Genomic DNA, 17,194 nt, shown 5'->3' on the forward strand with positions numbered 1-17,194 from the left:
TCCAAAGTGGTACCATCTAACTCTTTCCCTTCCATAAATGCCTGTTAATACTAGATGATGATATCTGCAACCAAGTTACAAAGTTCATTTCCCCACTTGCAAGGTGTAATGTAATATGCAGTTAACTGCTCTTTGGACCTCTGGGCCTGATCCTATCCCTCTTGAAGTCTATGGGACTTTCGCCATTCAATGAGAGCAGGACTACACCCTCTCATTTATAGTTATACTATCATAGATTATTGTGGCACACCAGTACTTTATTTTTTCCCAACTGGTCATTTTAAAGGGAAGATTAATATGGAGTGAAGAGGATTACTAGGCTAGTGGGGTTTTTTTGTGGGGGAGCCATAATACACACTATACATACATTGTTAGCAAAAACATCTTCTGTTAATTACTTTCTCCTGTCATCTTTATTCCTTTTTTCTACCTAGAGTGAAGTGAATTCTTTCTCCACAGTTCTAATCAACCCTGGCTGCAGCTTCTGGAAGTCTCCTTATCTCTATCATCACACCAAGCTCTGCTTTCAGGGCTTATTGTTTATTTTTTAATCCAAACCGAGATACTAAAAATCCTTCATAACATTCACTGTGCCTTTGCGACTGAGTAAGCAGCAATGTGTCTCATTGGCTGTGCACCCTGTTCAATCATAAATTATGCATTACATGTACATCAGGCCATGCAAAAATATGCAGAAGTGCAGTTGCTCGGATTTTTTCCATAAAAGAAAGAACTCTCTCCATACGATTTAATTGGCCTGTCATTGTGAATCACCGTTAAGGGTTTGCTTATCTAAAATACCTTTTGGTAATGTGTAAGATTTTTTTAGGCATCATGTCCAACATGACACATGACACTTCAGTTTAGCAAAGTTAGAGGAGTTCAACGAATGTGGACTCAGTTGTCCAAATATAACATTACTAGAAAATAGGTTGAGTAGATTGTCATTGCTCCATTAGCTATGCCAATTTACACTAACACAGGCTTTGGCCCAGAGTTTCTTTCAGAAACTCACGAAGTTGCAATGCAATTAAGTATGGAAATAGCAAAGCGGCCCTAAAGGGAGTTAGGGGCCTAATTCCTTTAAGGTCATTTGAAAAATTACAACTAAGCAAACATAACTAAAATATTTAAGTATAAAAGAAAACCATACAATACCAAAATGCTTCTTGTTTGATGGAAGTCATAAATGCAATATTTAAATGTAGTCATTGCCCCTATTATGAAACTTCGTAGTTAGATTTGAAAATTAGTAAAACATCACATCATGTGTCTGCACTGAAGCGAACAGGATCTCTACATTAGCATACAAAACAAAGTTACATGTGAATTTGGCAGCGTCTTTATTTCTCATCTCTTTTCTCCAGGTGCTAATATAGATCTCATTTGCTGTGTTCAGATACTTAAGTTTCTTTGTCAAGTGTCCACCTGGTATTTTTGTTATTGTTGCGAAAAGAAGTTCCATGTAAAGCAAGTAGGGCTTTTTCTTTGTTTGGCTTTGAATTTTTTTTGCTGTTTTTTTTTTCTTTTTTTTTTTACAATTTACAATAAACATAACTACAGCAGACTATTTAATAGTTCCATTAGCACTATATGGCCTTAGGTGGAAGAGAGGCTAGCTGCCATATTTAAACAAAATAACTCACTGTGTGAGCAATTTTAAGATTAATGATAATTCACGGTGTTATACAATCATGCACCAAGCTCAGAACAAATGTAGGATGGGCACAAATATTACAGAGCAGGGCAGAAGTTAAAAGATATGTACAAGTCATTGACAAACATTGGTGCAAGGGCTTTAGACAAGACATGTAAAAGAAACATATACCAAAACAACATAGATTAAATTTATCAAATTTTGATAAATTTTGAAGACAGTAAAAAAGTATACAAAACATGAAAAAACAAAAAAACCCAACCAATACATACAATACAGCTCTACTAAATCTATATTACAGAATGAGGGAAATTGGAAACAATAAAAAATTTAAGAATTAATAGCAAAGAAAGTTCTACCTGCCTTGAAGGATAGAATTTCATTGCCAGTGAGAGAGACACACACATACACGCACGCACACGCACAAAAGTAAAAACAAACACAAAAAATCGTTTACTGTAACTAATGACAGACACAGAGGTGAGAGACATTTGGCATGTTGCATCACATGAAGTCATTCACGATTGGCTAACGATGGTACCTGGCTCGGTTGGAGATCACTGGCTTGCCTGAGAGGAGTAACTGATGGAGGAGGCACACCTGATGTGGATGCAGATCGACCTAATCTGCAGCTTGCTTTAGGCTCTAGGAAGGAAAAGAAAAGAAGACATATGACCAATGAATGGGATTCTGGATGTTGGTGCAGTAAATTGAAACGTGAAGGTGTCATAGAGAACTATAGGCCATGTGACTGCCAATGAGACTCCTGCCAGCATCCCAGGACTTCCCCACGGTATGGAATCCAGGCATAGATTCCTGGACAATGTCTTGGGCAGTTGGCTGAGTCATAAATAAAAGCTGTCTTCTAGACATTAGCTGCCAACATAGGGAGAGAGAGAGGCCTGGAACTGACTTCTCCCCACACCTCGCTGTCTCAGCCTCTCTCTTCTCCAGTGGCATCTCTGGGGAGCAGTGAGCAGCAGAGGCAGGAAGCATGTCCAGTTTTCCTTCTGCCTTGCATGCACACATTGTGGCAGCCTCAGTGCACAACTGCCTCACCTGCATAATGTGGCAGTAATTGGTGAGGGGAGATTTAGAGAGGTGGTTTGTGGACCCATGGTCTCATTCAGTGACTGAGTGGGATAGACAGTTGAAGAGGACAAAAGGGTAGTGGGGCGGAGGGAAGCTAAGGGAAAACATAAAGAAGACAGAGTGCTTGGGGAAGTGGACAAAAGAGGGAGAAAGTGATGGGGTAAGTGGGGAAAACGGGGAATTAGAGGTTTTCCAGAATCAAGATATCAAGACCACAAAGAAATCTGAAAGTAGCTGACAGAGGGTTAAGGTCAGCCACTGAATACAGAGTATAGGGAAGGAAGCTGAGGTGTTAATAGCATGACTCAGGCCTCAGTAATGGAGTCTGTGAAGTTGGTTGCATTGTGCTGTTTCCAGCGCATGTGTTCCCCAAGTAGGAGTGATTAACAGAAGCGAAGGATGCCATGAAATGGGAGAGAGAGCTCAAGCTCCAGAAAAAGAATTTTGACACAGAAATATTTGCTTTCCCTGTTCTGGTTTTACACAGAGACATTTCCTGGAAGATTCCCCACTGAGTTTCAACGCAGTTCAGTGTAATGATCTCAGGATAAATGTCTGAGCTGGGAGAAATATACCATTCCTTGGCACTGATCTGTCCACATCTGGTTTAGAAGAACGTGTCTCCCTGGCAATCAGGTCTGCCTGTCTCTGGTTGAGAGATATGTTACTCCCTGAAAGTATTGCAGTGCTCATGTCTCCTCCAGGCACTGGTGTGCCTTTGGGTGGCTCAGAGGAATGTGTTTATTCCGCTTGTATTTTATATCCCTTTCAAAAACCCTTTATCTGTCTTGTCTATTTAAACTGTAAGCACCTCAAGGCAGAGTAAGGTCTCTTACTCTGTGCTTGTACAGTACACAGCACAATGATGCCTTGATTGTATTTGGGATCGCTATGCTTTGCTGTAATACAAACAAGAATAGTGTGTCTCCTTACATCTGGTTGAAAGTAGTGGGTTTTCTCACAGCTCACATCTGCCCAAGTTTAACTGAGGGCAAACATCTCCCCATGATTATAGTCTATCATATCTAGCTTTGATGTACGTCTCTTCACATATCTTTTCTACCTGCGTCTGAGAAAAATGTGTCTTCTCATGTCTGGTGAAGAACATCTTCCCCCAATACCATTCTATGTATGCCTAGATGACCAGAACACACCTCTCCACAGTTTTGGCCTTTAGGGATCTGCAGTGGCTGGCTGACTGGGCCACTTCCTCCATATTTTTTTCTGAGGGGGTCAGGCAGGCCACGCTCCTTCCATCACGCCCTCCCCTACTTTTACCCACACAACTCCTGGAGTCTCCAGGAGAACTGGCAGCCTGCACCAGTGCATAATCTGATTTTTGCCTTTCTGGAATAGGACAAGATTCTGTTTAGTTAATTAGATCTGTTTTGAAATTATTTTTATTTTTTACATCCGAAATTGTTTATTTCTTCACCCTGTCTGTGAAGTCATCTGATTTTTCCTTCACTAATATATAGACTAGCAGAGACCAGTCCTGCCCCCAACTAGAATTTTGCTATTGATTTCCATGGGAGAAAAATTGGGGCTTATTTTTGTTTTGTTTATCTGTTAAGGACAGACACTACACTGTCTCCCTGCTAGGCAAAATCAGATTTCCAGCCAGTATTATCTTGGTTGGCATTGTTGATGTCAAAAGCTCCAAAGCATTCTGAGTTGTTTTTTTTTCTTTTTTCTTTGAGAAAGCAGAGAAAAATGTCATAATTTCCAATTTGGATATATGTGCAGTAATGAGAGGCCATCATTTCCTTGCCAAAAACAATCCTTTCATCTGGCATCAAAGAAATAAAATCCATCCTACTCAGATGAAATATTAGTTTCTTCTTTATCTCCCTTGCAATATATTCTACAGTATCACAAACTATTGCAAATTTCAGCATGGTTCTTACTATGAGAATTTTCCAATCAATGCCGATCTAGCTTTTTACATCCAGAAGGTTAAATTACACGCTGAATGAGAATTTCTTGTTTTAAGTGGCAGTTCCATTGACATCAATAGGATTATTTTTACACTGAATAAATTGGGAACATGCAACAGAAATTTTTGCTATGAGTAACCTCTTCATGCTGTGGTGTGGAATAGAAATTTTTTACTTAAATGATCTGTAAAATATGGGCTGTAGAGCTGACAACACCATATCCAGAATATCCAGTGCTATGTCCTATATTGTTTGTCCACTGTGCTCTTCTTATTTCCAGTACTCAGCTAACCAGACTTTGAGTACAGTGAGCATTTTATTTGAGTAAGGATTTCTGAAAAGGGCCCCCTGATAGCTACAGGAGGACTCTGTGTGTAATGATATCCAGCATTTTTCACCTTCAGTGAATTTAGTTTTTGTTTTGTGTGTTTCAAATGACAAATTTCAACTTGTCTACAGCGCTCTGTGGCTTCCTGCAGATTCTGATTCTGGGAGCAAATGGGCAGCATTAGTTTGAAAACTCCCTGCTACTGTTCCCCGAGAGATTCCAAATTGTTTGCCAGCAAAGCAGAGGGCTGGCTTCCAATGAAAGCATTATGGTGAAGCTGAAGTGGAGACAGGCCACTGTCAAGTGCTAACATGACCTTGCTGAGCCTAATGCATTGGGAACAAAGCAGGAGCCAGTTTTGGCCATGACTGTAGGAATGTGTGCTTTGACTTGGTTCAGTGGGGTGGTAAGAACTGGTGGACTCTGGGTTCTAAACAGTTCTGTCCCAAAGGCTGCACCCCGTTCCAAATGCAAAATTCCTGTCTGAGTGCAGAGACAGTGGCCATGTGACTTTGCTGCTAGCCACTCAACTGCCGACAAGGTCTGATGATCTCCTGCTATGGAAATCCCAAGCATATGTGTAAGTGCTTTTCTGGATTGGAGCCAAAGGATGCAATATATTTGACCAGCCATGAGATGCCTGTTGCGATCAATGAGCATCGTGTGGTTTAATTTAGCAAGTCACGTTGAAAAAGTAGTGGGTTGTTTTCAAGAGTTTATTTATATCAAACAGAAATATTTTTAAAAGATTCAGTTGCTATATTTACTTATGAAACATTTGTTGTGATAGCTTTCTCAGCTTCAAAAGCCAGTTCCTCCACATTATGTTATAATATGTGAAATGTACCATACGCCAAGGGCCCGACCCACTCTCAGTGAAGTCAGTAGAAAGACTCTCATAATTCAGTGGGTGTTAATCAGGCCCTGATCCTGCAATGGAACTCCATCATGTTGTAGGATCAGTACCTAAGAAGCAAACACTCATTTAGCATCAAAATATAAAGGCATATATTTACAAATGTGGGCACCTAAAATTGGGCACTTAAATCTATATTTATAAGTGGCCTCATCTTCAAAGATGCTGAGCACCTGCATAACCCATTGTCCTCAACTAATGTTGAATTTTTTCCTAACATAACAGATATCTTTTTGCTAAGGCCAAAATTTTATGAAATAATTTAGATTTGTTTCTGGACAAATCTGAAACCAGACAAGCTCTGGTTTCCTGCATTCTCCTGTTACACAACAGTTCTGCAGGATTTTTTTTTTTTTTTACTTCTGGACATTACCAGAAGAGATCTCTTTTATGCATGCAAAGGAGTCATCATTCTGCCTATTCTAATTTTAACTGAAAAAAATTTCTCTGGCTGTCACTTACACCAAAGATGCTTCTTATTCTGCCGCAGTCTCTCCTTTGCACATGAAAATAGAAATATTGCGTATGCACTATAGCTGCCAAGAAGCACATCTTGAATTAAACAATAAGACATGACAGGATGTATAGTAATCCTATGCAAAAAAATTGAACATGCACATTTTTAAAACAAATTGCATCTAATCTTGTTATATTGACCTCACCTCACTGGTCTCCTCATAAACATCATTTCCAGTTTTTTTATCTAATGCTATAGAGGAAGAAATCACACAATATTTTTCTTTCTTAAAATATTTTACATGAGAGTGCGTGCCTTCAGGAGGCACTCAGTGTTGCAACTGAGCAGCTGTACATTTAAAAAGAAATGTTTGTACATCATACATGATAAACCTCTGGAACTCAGTGTTACTAGATATCACTGAGGGGAATATCTTAGTAGAATTCAAAAATGGGATTAGAAATTTATAGAGTTAACAAGAACAACCGCAGTTACACAGATTTAAAAAAAAATCAGATGTGGTATGAACCCCCACATTTCAGGGCACATATCAACCACTCACTGATAGTGGCTAGGAAGAAACATCCCATATTGGCAGGTTATTCTATAATAGTCCACGGCAGGTTTCTTGCAACTTCCTGTGAAGCAGCGGGCACTGGCCAAAATCAGACACATGGCACTGTATTAGATAGATGATTAGGCTGATCTGATATGGCAATTCCTATGGTGGCATGTTTATGTGAAAAGGGTCACAGTCTGAAGAATTTTTCATATGCTTATATCCTCTTCACAGCTGAGCAGGTGCACGATCTCCTTTGTATTCTATCCAAAAATACACTTCCTTTTATAGGAGCAGGCAGGCGTGTATACACTGTCATCTAGGAAGGAGTGATAGAACTGTGTATTATGAACATAGATTTGTTTGCACAAGCAAACTTATTTTCAACTGCGTATGCATCATCACATCCCTGAGTGGTCTTTCAGCAGGACTCTAATGGAGCACAGACCCCAGTTTACAGCTGACCTCATTTGCAGAATCCCTGGGATAGCTAGCAGTGCAAAGCTACTGCCTGCCATTCCCTGGAGATGAACCCTCCTTGTGTGAAGCAGGCACAGGTTGGAGCAGTTCACCACCCAGGGGTGAACCAGGCTCTCGCTCTCTTAGGCCTCTCAAGGGATCTTTTTTTGCAGGGGGTGGGGGGAGGGGGTCTATGTTTTTCCTATAGCACTGGAGGTTAACAATTGATAATATTTTTGAAATCCTAACCACAAACTCTGATTAAGTGCAGCATCCTCATTCCTTTCCTGATCATCTGAAGAGTATTCAGCCTGAATGCTAACTGTGTTGGCTGAGCATCTAATTGACGGTGATTATAAAACAACCACCCCCGCCCAACAACCAGTTCTATAAAATATTTAAAATGCAATGCAGTGCTTCTCTCTCGCAGCAGGTGGCAATGCAAAATGCTACATAGTAGCAATAAGAAAGCAACATTCCAGAAAATGCTCTTTAAAGCTCCTGGAGTTAAATGATATGTGCCTCCCATTTCATAAACCTCCTGTGGCTCTGCACTGAAATAGCAACGACATGTTTTGAATACTGGTGTGTGTAAAAAATCATTGACGTTGCAGTCCAAAAGGAGCTCCCTGATAGGAACAGTATCATGTGGATAGGGAGCAAATGTCCTTGCAAAATGATCTGAGAGACGAGAGAATGATCCAGTGCTGCGAAAAATGATACTCAGGTGGAATTAGTGACCTAGGGTCATTTAAACATTGTGAGCCCACCAAAAAGGCAATGATCTTTTTTGGAGGCTCCTGAACTCTATTTCCAACCTTACTAGCACCCGTGTGGATCAGGAGTAACCCAATTGAAATAGTCCATAGTGTTATACTGCGTAAAACTGGTATAAACAAGATTGGAATCAGGCCCCAGGAGCTGGTCTACACCGGTGGCAGCGGTCAATGGAAGATATGCAAGCTACATAATGTAGCTTGTGTATCTCCCGTCGACGTACTTACGTACATGTAATGCGGCATCTTCCCAGCGCTGCGTCGACGAGAGATGCCCTCCCGTTGTCACAGCCTTACTCCTTTCAGGAACGTGGACTAATTCAGTCGACCAGAAAGCGATCTCTGATCGAATGAGCGGGTCTACACAGACCCTCTTAATCGATGCTGCTGCATCGATGCCTGCCAGTGCAGCAGTGAAAAGTTAATCTGGGTCTCAGATTCCCAGCACAGTTCCATCAGGACATACTGTACAATAAATCACTTTGACTTCATAAAGTATCTGAATAAGTTACAGGTACATCTAAACTTTAATTTTTGTTTTTTCATTCCAGTATAATTCTAGTTTGTTTGCAACAATTACAATCCAAAAGAACAGTACACAACATTTGGAATTAAATGCCACATTGAGAAAAAGTAAAATATGTATTGGTGCAACAGCTATAGATCCCATCCAGGGACAAAACCATGAAGATACCCTTTGGGGGGTGGGGGGAGGGAAGGAAAGAGGCTTAAATCACTCAATAAAATATTTGTAGAATAACAGCAATTGCACTTACCATCTGAGGCATTGATGGTCTTTGTAGTCAGACAATAAACAGCCACAGGTAACTAATCTAAGGCCTGATCTGACACCCACTGAAGTCTAGGGAGCCATGATGATTTATGCCAACCAAAGACTGGGGCCAGTAAGTGTTTTGCATGATTTAACTGGGAGATGAACCAAGTCTCTAAACAGCCTCTGCATAAGGGCTGGATGGAAGAATGTTTTGTTTGTTTTATTCATATTGAGGGGTGGATTAAGATTTGGTTCATCTGTTTGATTTTCCCTTTTCTTTGTTCTGGTCACAACTAAAGGGTTTGGTATGTACCTTGGGTCTGAGTCTGTGTGATCTTGGTATTCTGATCTGGTAGCATTTTGCACTGTTGTAAATGATATCATAATGTGCAGGGCAAGGTCCCTTGAATGTATCTAAAACATTCACAGGTTCTAGTTCCATAAATGTAAACTTTTTTCTTACTTACTCCTAAGGTCTAATCCTGCAAACCCTACTCACCAGAGTATTGGATAGGCACATTTTAAAAAATCCTAACAAATAAAAACATATATAGCTAAATACTTTGCCAAGTATTCACACTAACAGGGGGTGCTAGATTGGATCCATAAAGAAGACATTTTTTTTTTTTCTTCAGAAGGAGAAATGTTCTGCAGAATATAGTGCGGAGTAACTACAGAAATCTATAGTGGAAAAGGTGGGTGAAAGATTGCTGCAAACCTTTTGTTGTCTTGCAAAATTTGTTACAGTTCTACATTGAGTTCTTCTTGTCATAGCAACTCCTGGGAAGCAAGACTTCTCTTATCACATATTAAAGTAGTGTTCTAAGTGGGAAGAGATATCATACTCCTATTGTTATGACAGTATGTAGACACCAATGTCTGCCACCGATCTCTTAAAAACATCTCTTCTGCAGAAATGGTTTATTGTTTATCAGTTTCAGCATGAGACATCATCCACAATCTTTACTCTTGTAGAAGATTATTACTAAGAATATGGAACTATTCATGTCAATTGTTATAAAAGTTGATATTTTTGGTAAACAAGCCATGAAACTTCTTTTTTAGTATCTGTCAAATTTCAAAAAGTAACACTGCATTGATTATTCATAGTTTTATACATGTGCCAGCTATATTCATCTTAGATAGACATTTTACAAAAGAGACTGTTTTTTTTTATTTCAATGGATTATATCAAGTTGCTATATATATATTATATATATAATATGTGTGTGTGTATTTATAATAGTTAATGTGATTAATAACATTGATGAATACTAATTTTTGACTTTTGAAATCTGTAGTCAGTTTTGGACTGATTTACATGTAAGCATAAGACAGTGGACCTCTTGTTTTCATCTATTGTGTATATCAATATGACAGTTTTGTTTATGCTGCAGTATATCTTACTCGTTACCTTATATGACATTTGAATTTATTATGATCCCACTATGAAGTGAAATCTGGGGGGTTGTTGGCCACAGTGTCCCTCAAAATTGTGTATAATTTACAAATTTTGTTCAAATACTTGAATGGTACAATTTTGTTCTTGATTGTTAGCTACTAAGAGCCTAATCCTGCCTAAATAAAGATCATAGCTATAGGGAATCTAAGGCCTGAACTGGCAAGGTGCTAAGGACCAGATTTTTAAAGCTATTTGGATGCCTAAAGATCTAAGTAAGTTCTAATGGGATTTTCCAAAACATCTAGGTACCTAACTCCCATTGGCTTCAATAAGTATTAGGCACAATAGATGAAAAGCTGATTTCAGTGGGAGTTAGGCATCTAGATGCTTTTTCTCCACAAGGAGAAATTTTCTCCATAAGGCACCATTATGCACCTCTCTCTATCTTTTGGCAACTAAATACCTTTAAAAATCTGACGCTAAGAGCCTCAGCTTCCAATTCAGGTATTTAGCTGAACTGCTTGCAGGATTGGGCCCTATATCTGTAATGGTATCATGCAATTTCTTTCCTTGCTCTTCTTGTGAAAAACTGCAACATACCTGAGCTGTTGTTTCCTGCCAACATGGTTGGACTAACAGAGGATCTTCCCAGTCTACTGGACACAACTGATGGTCCTGGTGTTCCATCCCATTCCTGAGCTTTTATTGGCTCCCTGGAGGAAGTTGTCCCATGGTGACCTCCTCTCTCTTTGTTTTCCAACTTTGGTAGTGGTTCAGTACTGTGGCTCCTGATCTTCAACTCATCTAGTGGTTCTACAAAACATACAAAGTCCACATTCCATTATTTAGTGCATTTTAATTGAATTCATATTCATATTATGGTATTCTCTCTCAAACAGTATTCCATTTTCACTAATCATCCAGTACTGTAAATGTACATAGAGCAGTGTTTCTCAAATGGTGTTCTGTGGAACCCCAGGTTCGGCAGGCTGAGTTCAAGGGTTCCGCGAAGATGCGGAACCGCGCTGCCGAATTTAAAAAAAATCGGGCGCCGCCGAACAGCTGATGGGGCTGCCGAACAGCTGTTGGGGCCGCCAAAAACGGCTCAGAGAGTGCGCCGCTGAATCAAGCCTACACCGCGCCGCCGAAAAGAGGAAGATTTTCTTGACTTTTCGGTGGAGGGTATGGCATGGGCGCGCAAGGGTTCCAGGGGTATCGCATGGGCGCGCAAGGGTTCCAGGGGGGGAATGAAATTCAGAAACACTGACATAGAGTAACATAAACCAGCATTTTACTTAACAGACAAGTGAAAAAATCGATCATCCTTAATTATCCCTTTTGTTGAGTGATGAACAACCACAATATGTGGTTGAATATGGGTAAAATTGGCAATTTTTAATTCACTTGCTTTTGTTGAACTACAATATATTATGAAAATAGTTATTGTGCAAAAATTATGCTCCATTTTAAAGATAACATTTAGGAAATAACCTCCTATATGGCTGTCTATTCCCTGCTAATTGGTCCTTCTAGAATTCTCTCTGACTATGCACGTTGTTTCCTAAGGTTTATATTGTTCAGTTGATGGGTTTATGATTCCCAGGAGCATTAGTGGAAGGTACACAAAGTCTACAGTACCTGACTAATTTAAGTATTTCTAGTATGACCAACAGCATAATCTATTTGCTAAATCCTGCTCACACAACTCACTTGAATAATCCCTCTGACGTCAAATGACTGGCTGCTCCATTTGCAACCACAGGATTTGGTGCAGGGTGGAGAATGCAGACAAATAGGGAAGCAGATTCCTTATTGTGATGCCAGGATTTTAGCAGCTTTTTCTATCCCTGGTGACTATCTATTCCCTCCAGAGTCCTCTCTTGCTCCTCCTTCGCCTCTTCTACGACAGGCTCATCAACAAGATGGGGCATAGTATTTCAAATTAACTCACCTCCAGTGGAATTAACATGTATTTTCCATTTCTATTTTTTATGATCTATGAACAAATTGTACTAAAACATGCACAGGGGAAGCATTTAAAAGCAACTTAAAATCACAATAGTTAATTATATTCTGTCCATTTATTCAAAGCCTGCTGATCTATGTTTTTCCTATTTGATGAAAAATTCCCTATGGAATTTTATGCTCCAGATTTAAGCCCAAAGGCATTCTTCTATCATATTCTAATTTATAAACATTCGGGATTATAATGTAAATGCTGGCCTATATTAACTTCAGCATTGCTGTTTGGTGCACTATAATGTTAATACAGTATTAACTATCTATATAATATGGACGAGAGAGAAAGAGAGAGAGAAAAAGAGACTTACACTATGCCTACACACAGCTATACACAAAATTGTTTATTTGCCTTGAACAAAGATACCCAGTTAGATTTTGGGTCCCTTATTATTGTAGTCTGTTGAAGTTGTTTATGAGAAAAATAACATTTGCAAAATCCCTCAAGAAAACATTAATGAGAAGACAAATTTATCATTTCTAATGAGCAGATATGCAGTACCTTATGGAATCATTAAGATACTGTATGAATTACTGTCAGTTTACAAGCTCGGTACTGAAAAGAGAAGGGAATATAAGGATTTTAACGATGTTTCTGACAAGGACATCTTTTCATCCCCAAGCTTTAAGATTTTCTTAGGTTACAGTAACAAAAAAACAATAAAATATCACAAAACAATTCCAGGCTGATGATTCACATAAAGAATATTTGGAGTTACCTCAAAAGCATCATAATCTTAAAATCTAACAAGCATTTACTGCCCTTCCTTGAATTTTTAGGCTCTAACTACTTTAATAGAGAAATATCTTTTGGGGGAAGACAATACATTGCTCTCCCCACTTTGTAACCCAAATGGCTACATAGGGAGAGTATTGAAGAATAGTTTACATGCATATTACATGATACCCGACTCTCAGGAACCTTCAGTGTGGAACGTCTGCCACCAAGCCTTGTTTATGCATTCTTAGAGAGGGTGGGTAATGCAAGGAGCCATGAAGAGAAATTTAATGACACAGGGCTTAATTCATTTAACATTTACACATAATTATAGCAGAAACATATCTATAAACTAACAGAATGTGCTTCCTCTAAATGCCATGTTACTGGGAAAGAGGAAGAGGAGATCAAACATCAGAAATTCAATGGAAATATAAACCAAAGACACTGAATAATGGTCCAATCCTGGAAGGAGCTGATTATTTGAAGTACTTCTTCAAAGTACTGAGTGCCCATTTTCCAATCAAACCAATATAAATTGAGAAGGGTATACTTAATCTTAGTTAGGTTCAGGTCCTAACTAATAGCAAATGTGCACATTGAAGTTATGGAAAGGAAGTATGTAACTTTATCAGAGCTCCATCATCTTATTGCAGCATTCAAAAGAACTAATTCAACATTATCTTTCAGTTGCTACTGTAAATGCTTTGATTATTTTAGTAAGAGCCTTTTATATTTGTGACTTCTTATTGCTGATTGAATACAACCACGTGAAATTTCACACACTGACAAAGTCATTCCTTAGTTACAGAAGAAGCACTCCAGTTGCACATGGAACAATGGGGATCAAAACCACTTATTTTCACTTTACAGAGCAGCATTTGTTCTTATTACTTGATATAAATGAGTCTTCTGAATGTCACCTCTTATTTCTATTATCAGCTGAATCAAATGGTGGCAATTTTCTGCAAACAAATTGAGCTGTGCAAATACTCCAAGGCAACTTAAAACAGATTGATTAAGCAATGAGACCCAACAGGCAATCAATTTTGCATGATGTTATAAAGGTAACCTGACAAAAAAGTGAAAGAGTTGCAGCGCAACACTCTGATCCTGCAAACACTTGCTACTGTACATAATACTAATTAGCATGAGCAGCCTCAGTGAAGTCACTGCTTCACTGGCATCACCCCTGGTCATAAGCACTATATATAGTAGTGTTTTCGGATTCAGGCTGTACCTGTTGATTTGGAGGGGCAGCGTAAATTGTCATTCACCTCAGGGGAGCTACAGCAATTTACACCAGGGGAGGATCTGCCCTGGAATGTCTTCAGGCTGAATAGCCCTAATGTTGGTCTGCATTGGTTAGTCTTTGTTGGTTAGCACTAAGGAAAAGTGTTTGATATATTTAGAATACTACAAGTAGAAAAATAGAGCCATATCCTCAGTTGGTATTAATCAGTGTATGATTGTATGGTATTCCATCAGCTGCCATGGAATTGGTGGAGCTATGTCAATTTACCCCAGTTGAAGATCTGGTCTATAATTTCTTTCTTAAGATTTTGTAGAAAATCAGTTTTCAGTTGTCAGTCTAGATTTCATATGTTTCTATTCCTCCTATCCTTTCCTGGGGAGCTTCAGTACCAAAGTTATCTAAAAACTAATAAATCCTAAAAATGAAAAGCAGATTGGATCAGACTATAATCTCATGTAGCCCATTATAGGGCCCAAAACACTGTTATTGGATGATATTTATCAGTAATACTGATGCACAGTCAGAAAAACAATATGCTGATATTTTCCATGGCCTTCTGGAATATTTGATTTCACCTGGTTTTAGAATATGTCAAGAAAATTAAAATAAAAGGGCAAAATAATTTTCAGACACCTCAGTTTGAAGAGGGTCCTACTTTACTTAAATGAAAAGTGGGGATAATTTCAGCTTCACTGAAATCTACTAATATATTATTAATATTAATTAGATACATTAATATATATACTTCAAATTTAAGACCAAAGGCATTCTTATGTCATATTCTGATTTATAAAAATATGAGATTATAATATATTATTCCTTCAAATCCCATTTTTTTGTAAATTGACCATACTACGTCCTGTTATGCCTGAAGGATAATTTATTTTCACTGGTCCAAGGAAGGCTTGAGAGGGGCAGAATGCTCCCCTTCCAGGCCATGGAACATAACTGGAACCATTATGTGGCCATTAGGACAGCTCTACAATTATCTAGGCTGTCTCATGCCATCTACATTCTACACTAGTCTACACTCCTGAGAATGGAACTCTATGGACCACAGCTCAGTGGCCCGGACACTGTTTAAAAACGTGCTCCTTGTTTTATATAATGCCTCAGGCCCTGAGCATGCAATGTATATTCTGTGGGCAGAAAGCTGCACACACATGTGGAGCCATGGTGAAATACCCATATTGAGATAACCTTATTATTTTATCGAAGGAGAAACGTGATTTTATGGGTGGTTGATCACTGTAGTTTGGGCAGGGAAAGACAAAGAAATAGTTGTGCAGTCCTGCACAAAAGCTGTGGCAGGACTTAAATGCTCAATTAACCCACACTGACAGTAGGTAATATAGACTCTACAGAGGACTAGGGCTCAGCAAAGGCACTATTATTTAAAAGACAATAATGCAAGTTGGATTTAAGATATATTATGCTGTTATCATCTCAGTCAGATGGTGAGAGTCAACAAGAACCATAGAAGTTCAGTGTTACATGAGCTCCTTGAATCACATGTCTGAAGGTAAATCTTTTCAGTCAAACGCTGAATTTTGAAAACTGAAAATCATTACTGAATATCTCTATTGTTCAATAATTCTTAACCCAAAATAGTAAATGTCAAGAAATCATTCATTGCTTTAAATATTTATGGATACTGTTCACTGAGATTCCCATAAAGGAGTTCACATGCTTGAAGCACTTCCACGTGTCGTTGTATTTCAATATTCAGAAATGTGCACTTTCCTTATTTATTTCACCTAAATCCCAGGCCTTCTCATTTGACAAGAAAGATGGCAGCTAAAATCTCTTAGAGAGTACATATTTTCTAAATAATCAACATGCATGATTTGAACATTATGAAAAATCTGTTAATGGGTGCATGGAACAGACATGATTTTGATGTGATTTGTGGTTTTGAGGTTTCGGTTGTAAACTCTAAACTACCTGAGAAACCTAGCTAATCAGCTGTAGTTTAGACCAAAGTAATCTGACAAAGAGAGATAGAGAAAGCGTTTTACCTAAAAAGCTAATCATTCAAACAAATATACTCTGTGTGGCCAACCTACCATTAGCTGCTCAAGCAGATATTAATTCTAGATCATGATTGCTTCTTGTTGTAAAGCTAACTGACAAACAGCAGAATCGTTTTTAAGGAGGCAAACAAGCAATGATGTGAAGGGACTGCAAATGAATGCTGCTCTCCTAACCTTCTCTCTGTAATGTATAAACCAATGATCCATGTATTATTCATTCTCTCTTTTTACTGTCTGTTATAAATATAAAATTTAAAAAATGTTAAGCATAGAATTCTGTTACTCTGGGGAATAAATTTTCTGCTCACAGTATCTAAAGAAACATATGTACATAAATCTTTGCAGGATTGGGGCCTTGATGTGCAAAGCTGGTAAATCACGTGGGGGTGCATTTTAAAAGCACTTAACAGTGACTTAACTTTTCTCTCGTTGAATTCAATAGGAGCTTACCATTGGCTCCAGAGAGACTAGAGTTAGGCCAATGCTGAGCCCTTTCGAAAATCCTACCCCTAATCTTTCTGTTTCGCTCTCAACTACTCTATCTGTAAATTTGGGATAACATTTTACTCATCTTTCTAAAGCACTTTAAAATCTTGGAATGAAAGCTTCTTCATAATTGGCAAAGAAGTTATCTGTCTGATCTGCACAAACTATCATGTACAAAGATATATTAAAAAACACCGCAAAGAAAATAAATGGTATAAATACTGCAAAAGGAAAGATTCAATGCTTTAGGAAATTATATTTATAACAACGAATTAGGAATACATTACACTGCCAATGAAAGCCTTTTCCTTATCTTTATTAAGTT

At 38.5% G+C, this 17,194-nt stretch overlaps 1 protein-coding gene across 5 annotated transcripts in view; it reads right to left on the bottom strand.

Moving 5' to 3' along the window:
• Nucleotides 1–1,263: 1,263 nt before the first annotated feature.
• Nucleotides 1,264–17,194, bottom strand: part of NYAP2 (neuronal tyrosine-phosphorylated phosphoinositide-3-kinase adaptor 2) — a 101,546-nt gene continuing 85,615 nt past the window's right edge. For 3 of the 5 annotated variants that reach the window (XM_067561817.1, XM_067561895.1, XM_067562153.1), the window contains exons 4-5: nucleotides 10,959–11,171; nucleotides 1,264–2,302 (exon numbers count right to left, since the gene is read on the bottom strand). In XM_067561817.1, the coding sequence (XP_067417918.1) occupies nucleotides 2,172–2,302; nucleotides 10,959–11,171 (344 nt within the window). In that variant the 3' untranslated portion in view covers nucleotides 1,264–2,171. Of the gene's footprint in view, nucleotides 2,303–5,722; nucleotides 5,981–6,682; nucleotides 7,266–10,958; nucleotides 11,172–17,194 lie in introns of those variants that run through there. The other 2 variants (XM_067562074.1, XM_067561985.1) reach the window with 2 other exon arrangements.

This window comes from Emydura macquarii, unplaced genomic scaffold, assembly GCF_026122565.2.
Source record: "Emydura macquarii macquarii isolate MOO-44397 ecotype Brisbane River unplaced genomic scaffold, CSIRO-AGI_Emac_v2 contig_18, whole genome shotgun sequence".
NCBI lineage: Eukaryota > Metazoa > Chordata > Testudines > Chelidae > Emydura > Emydura macquarii.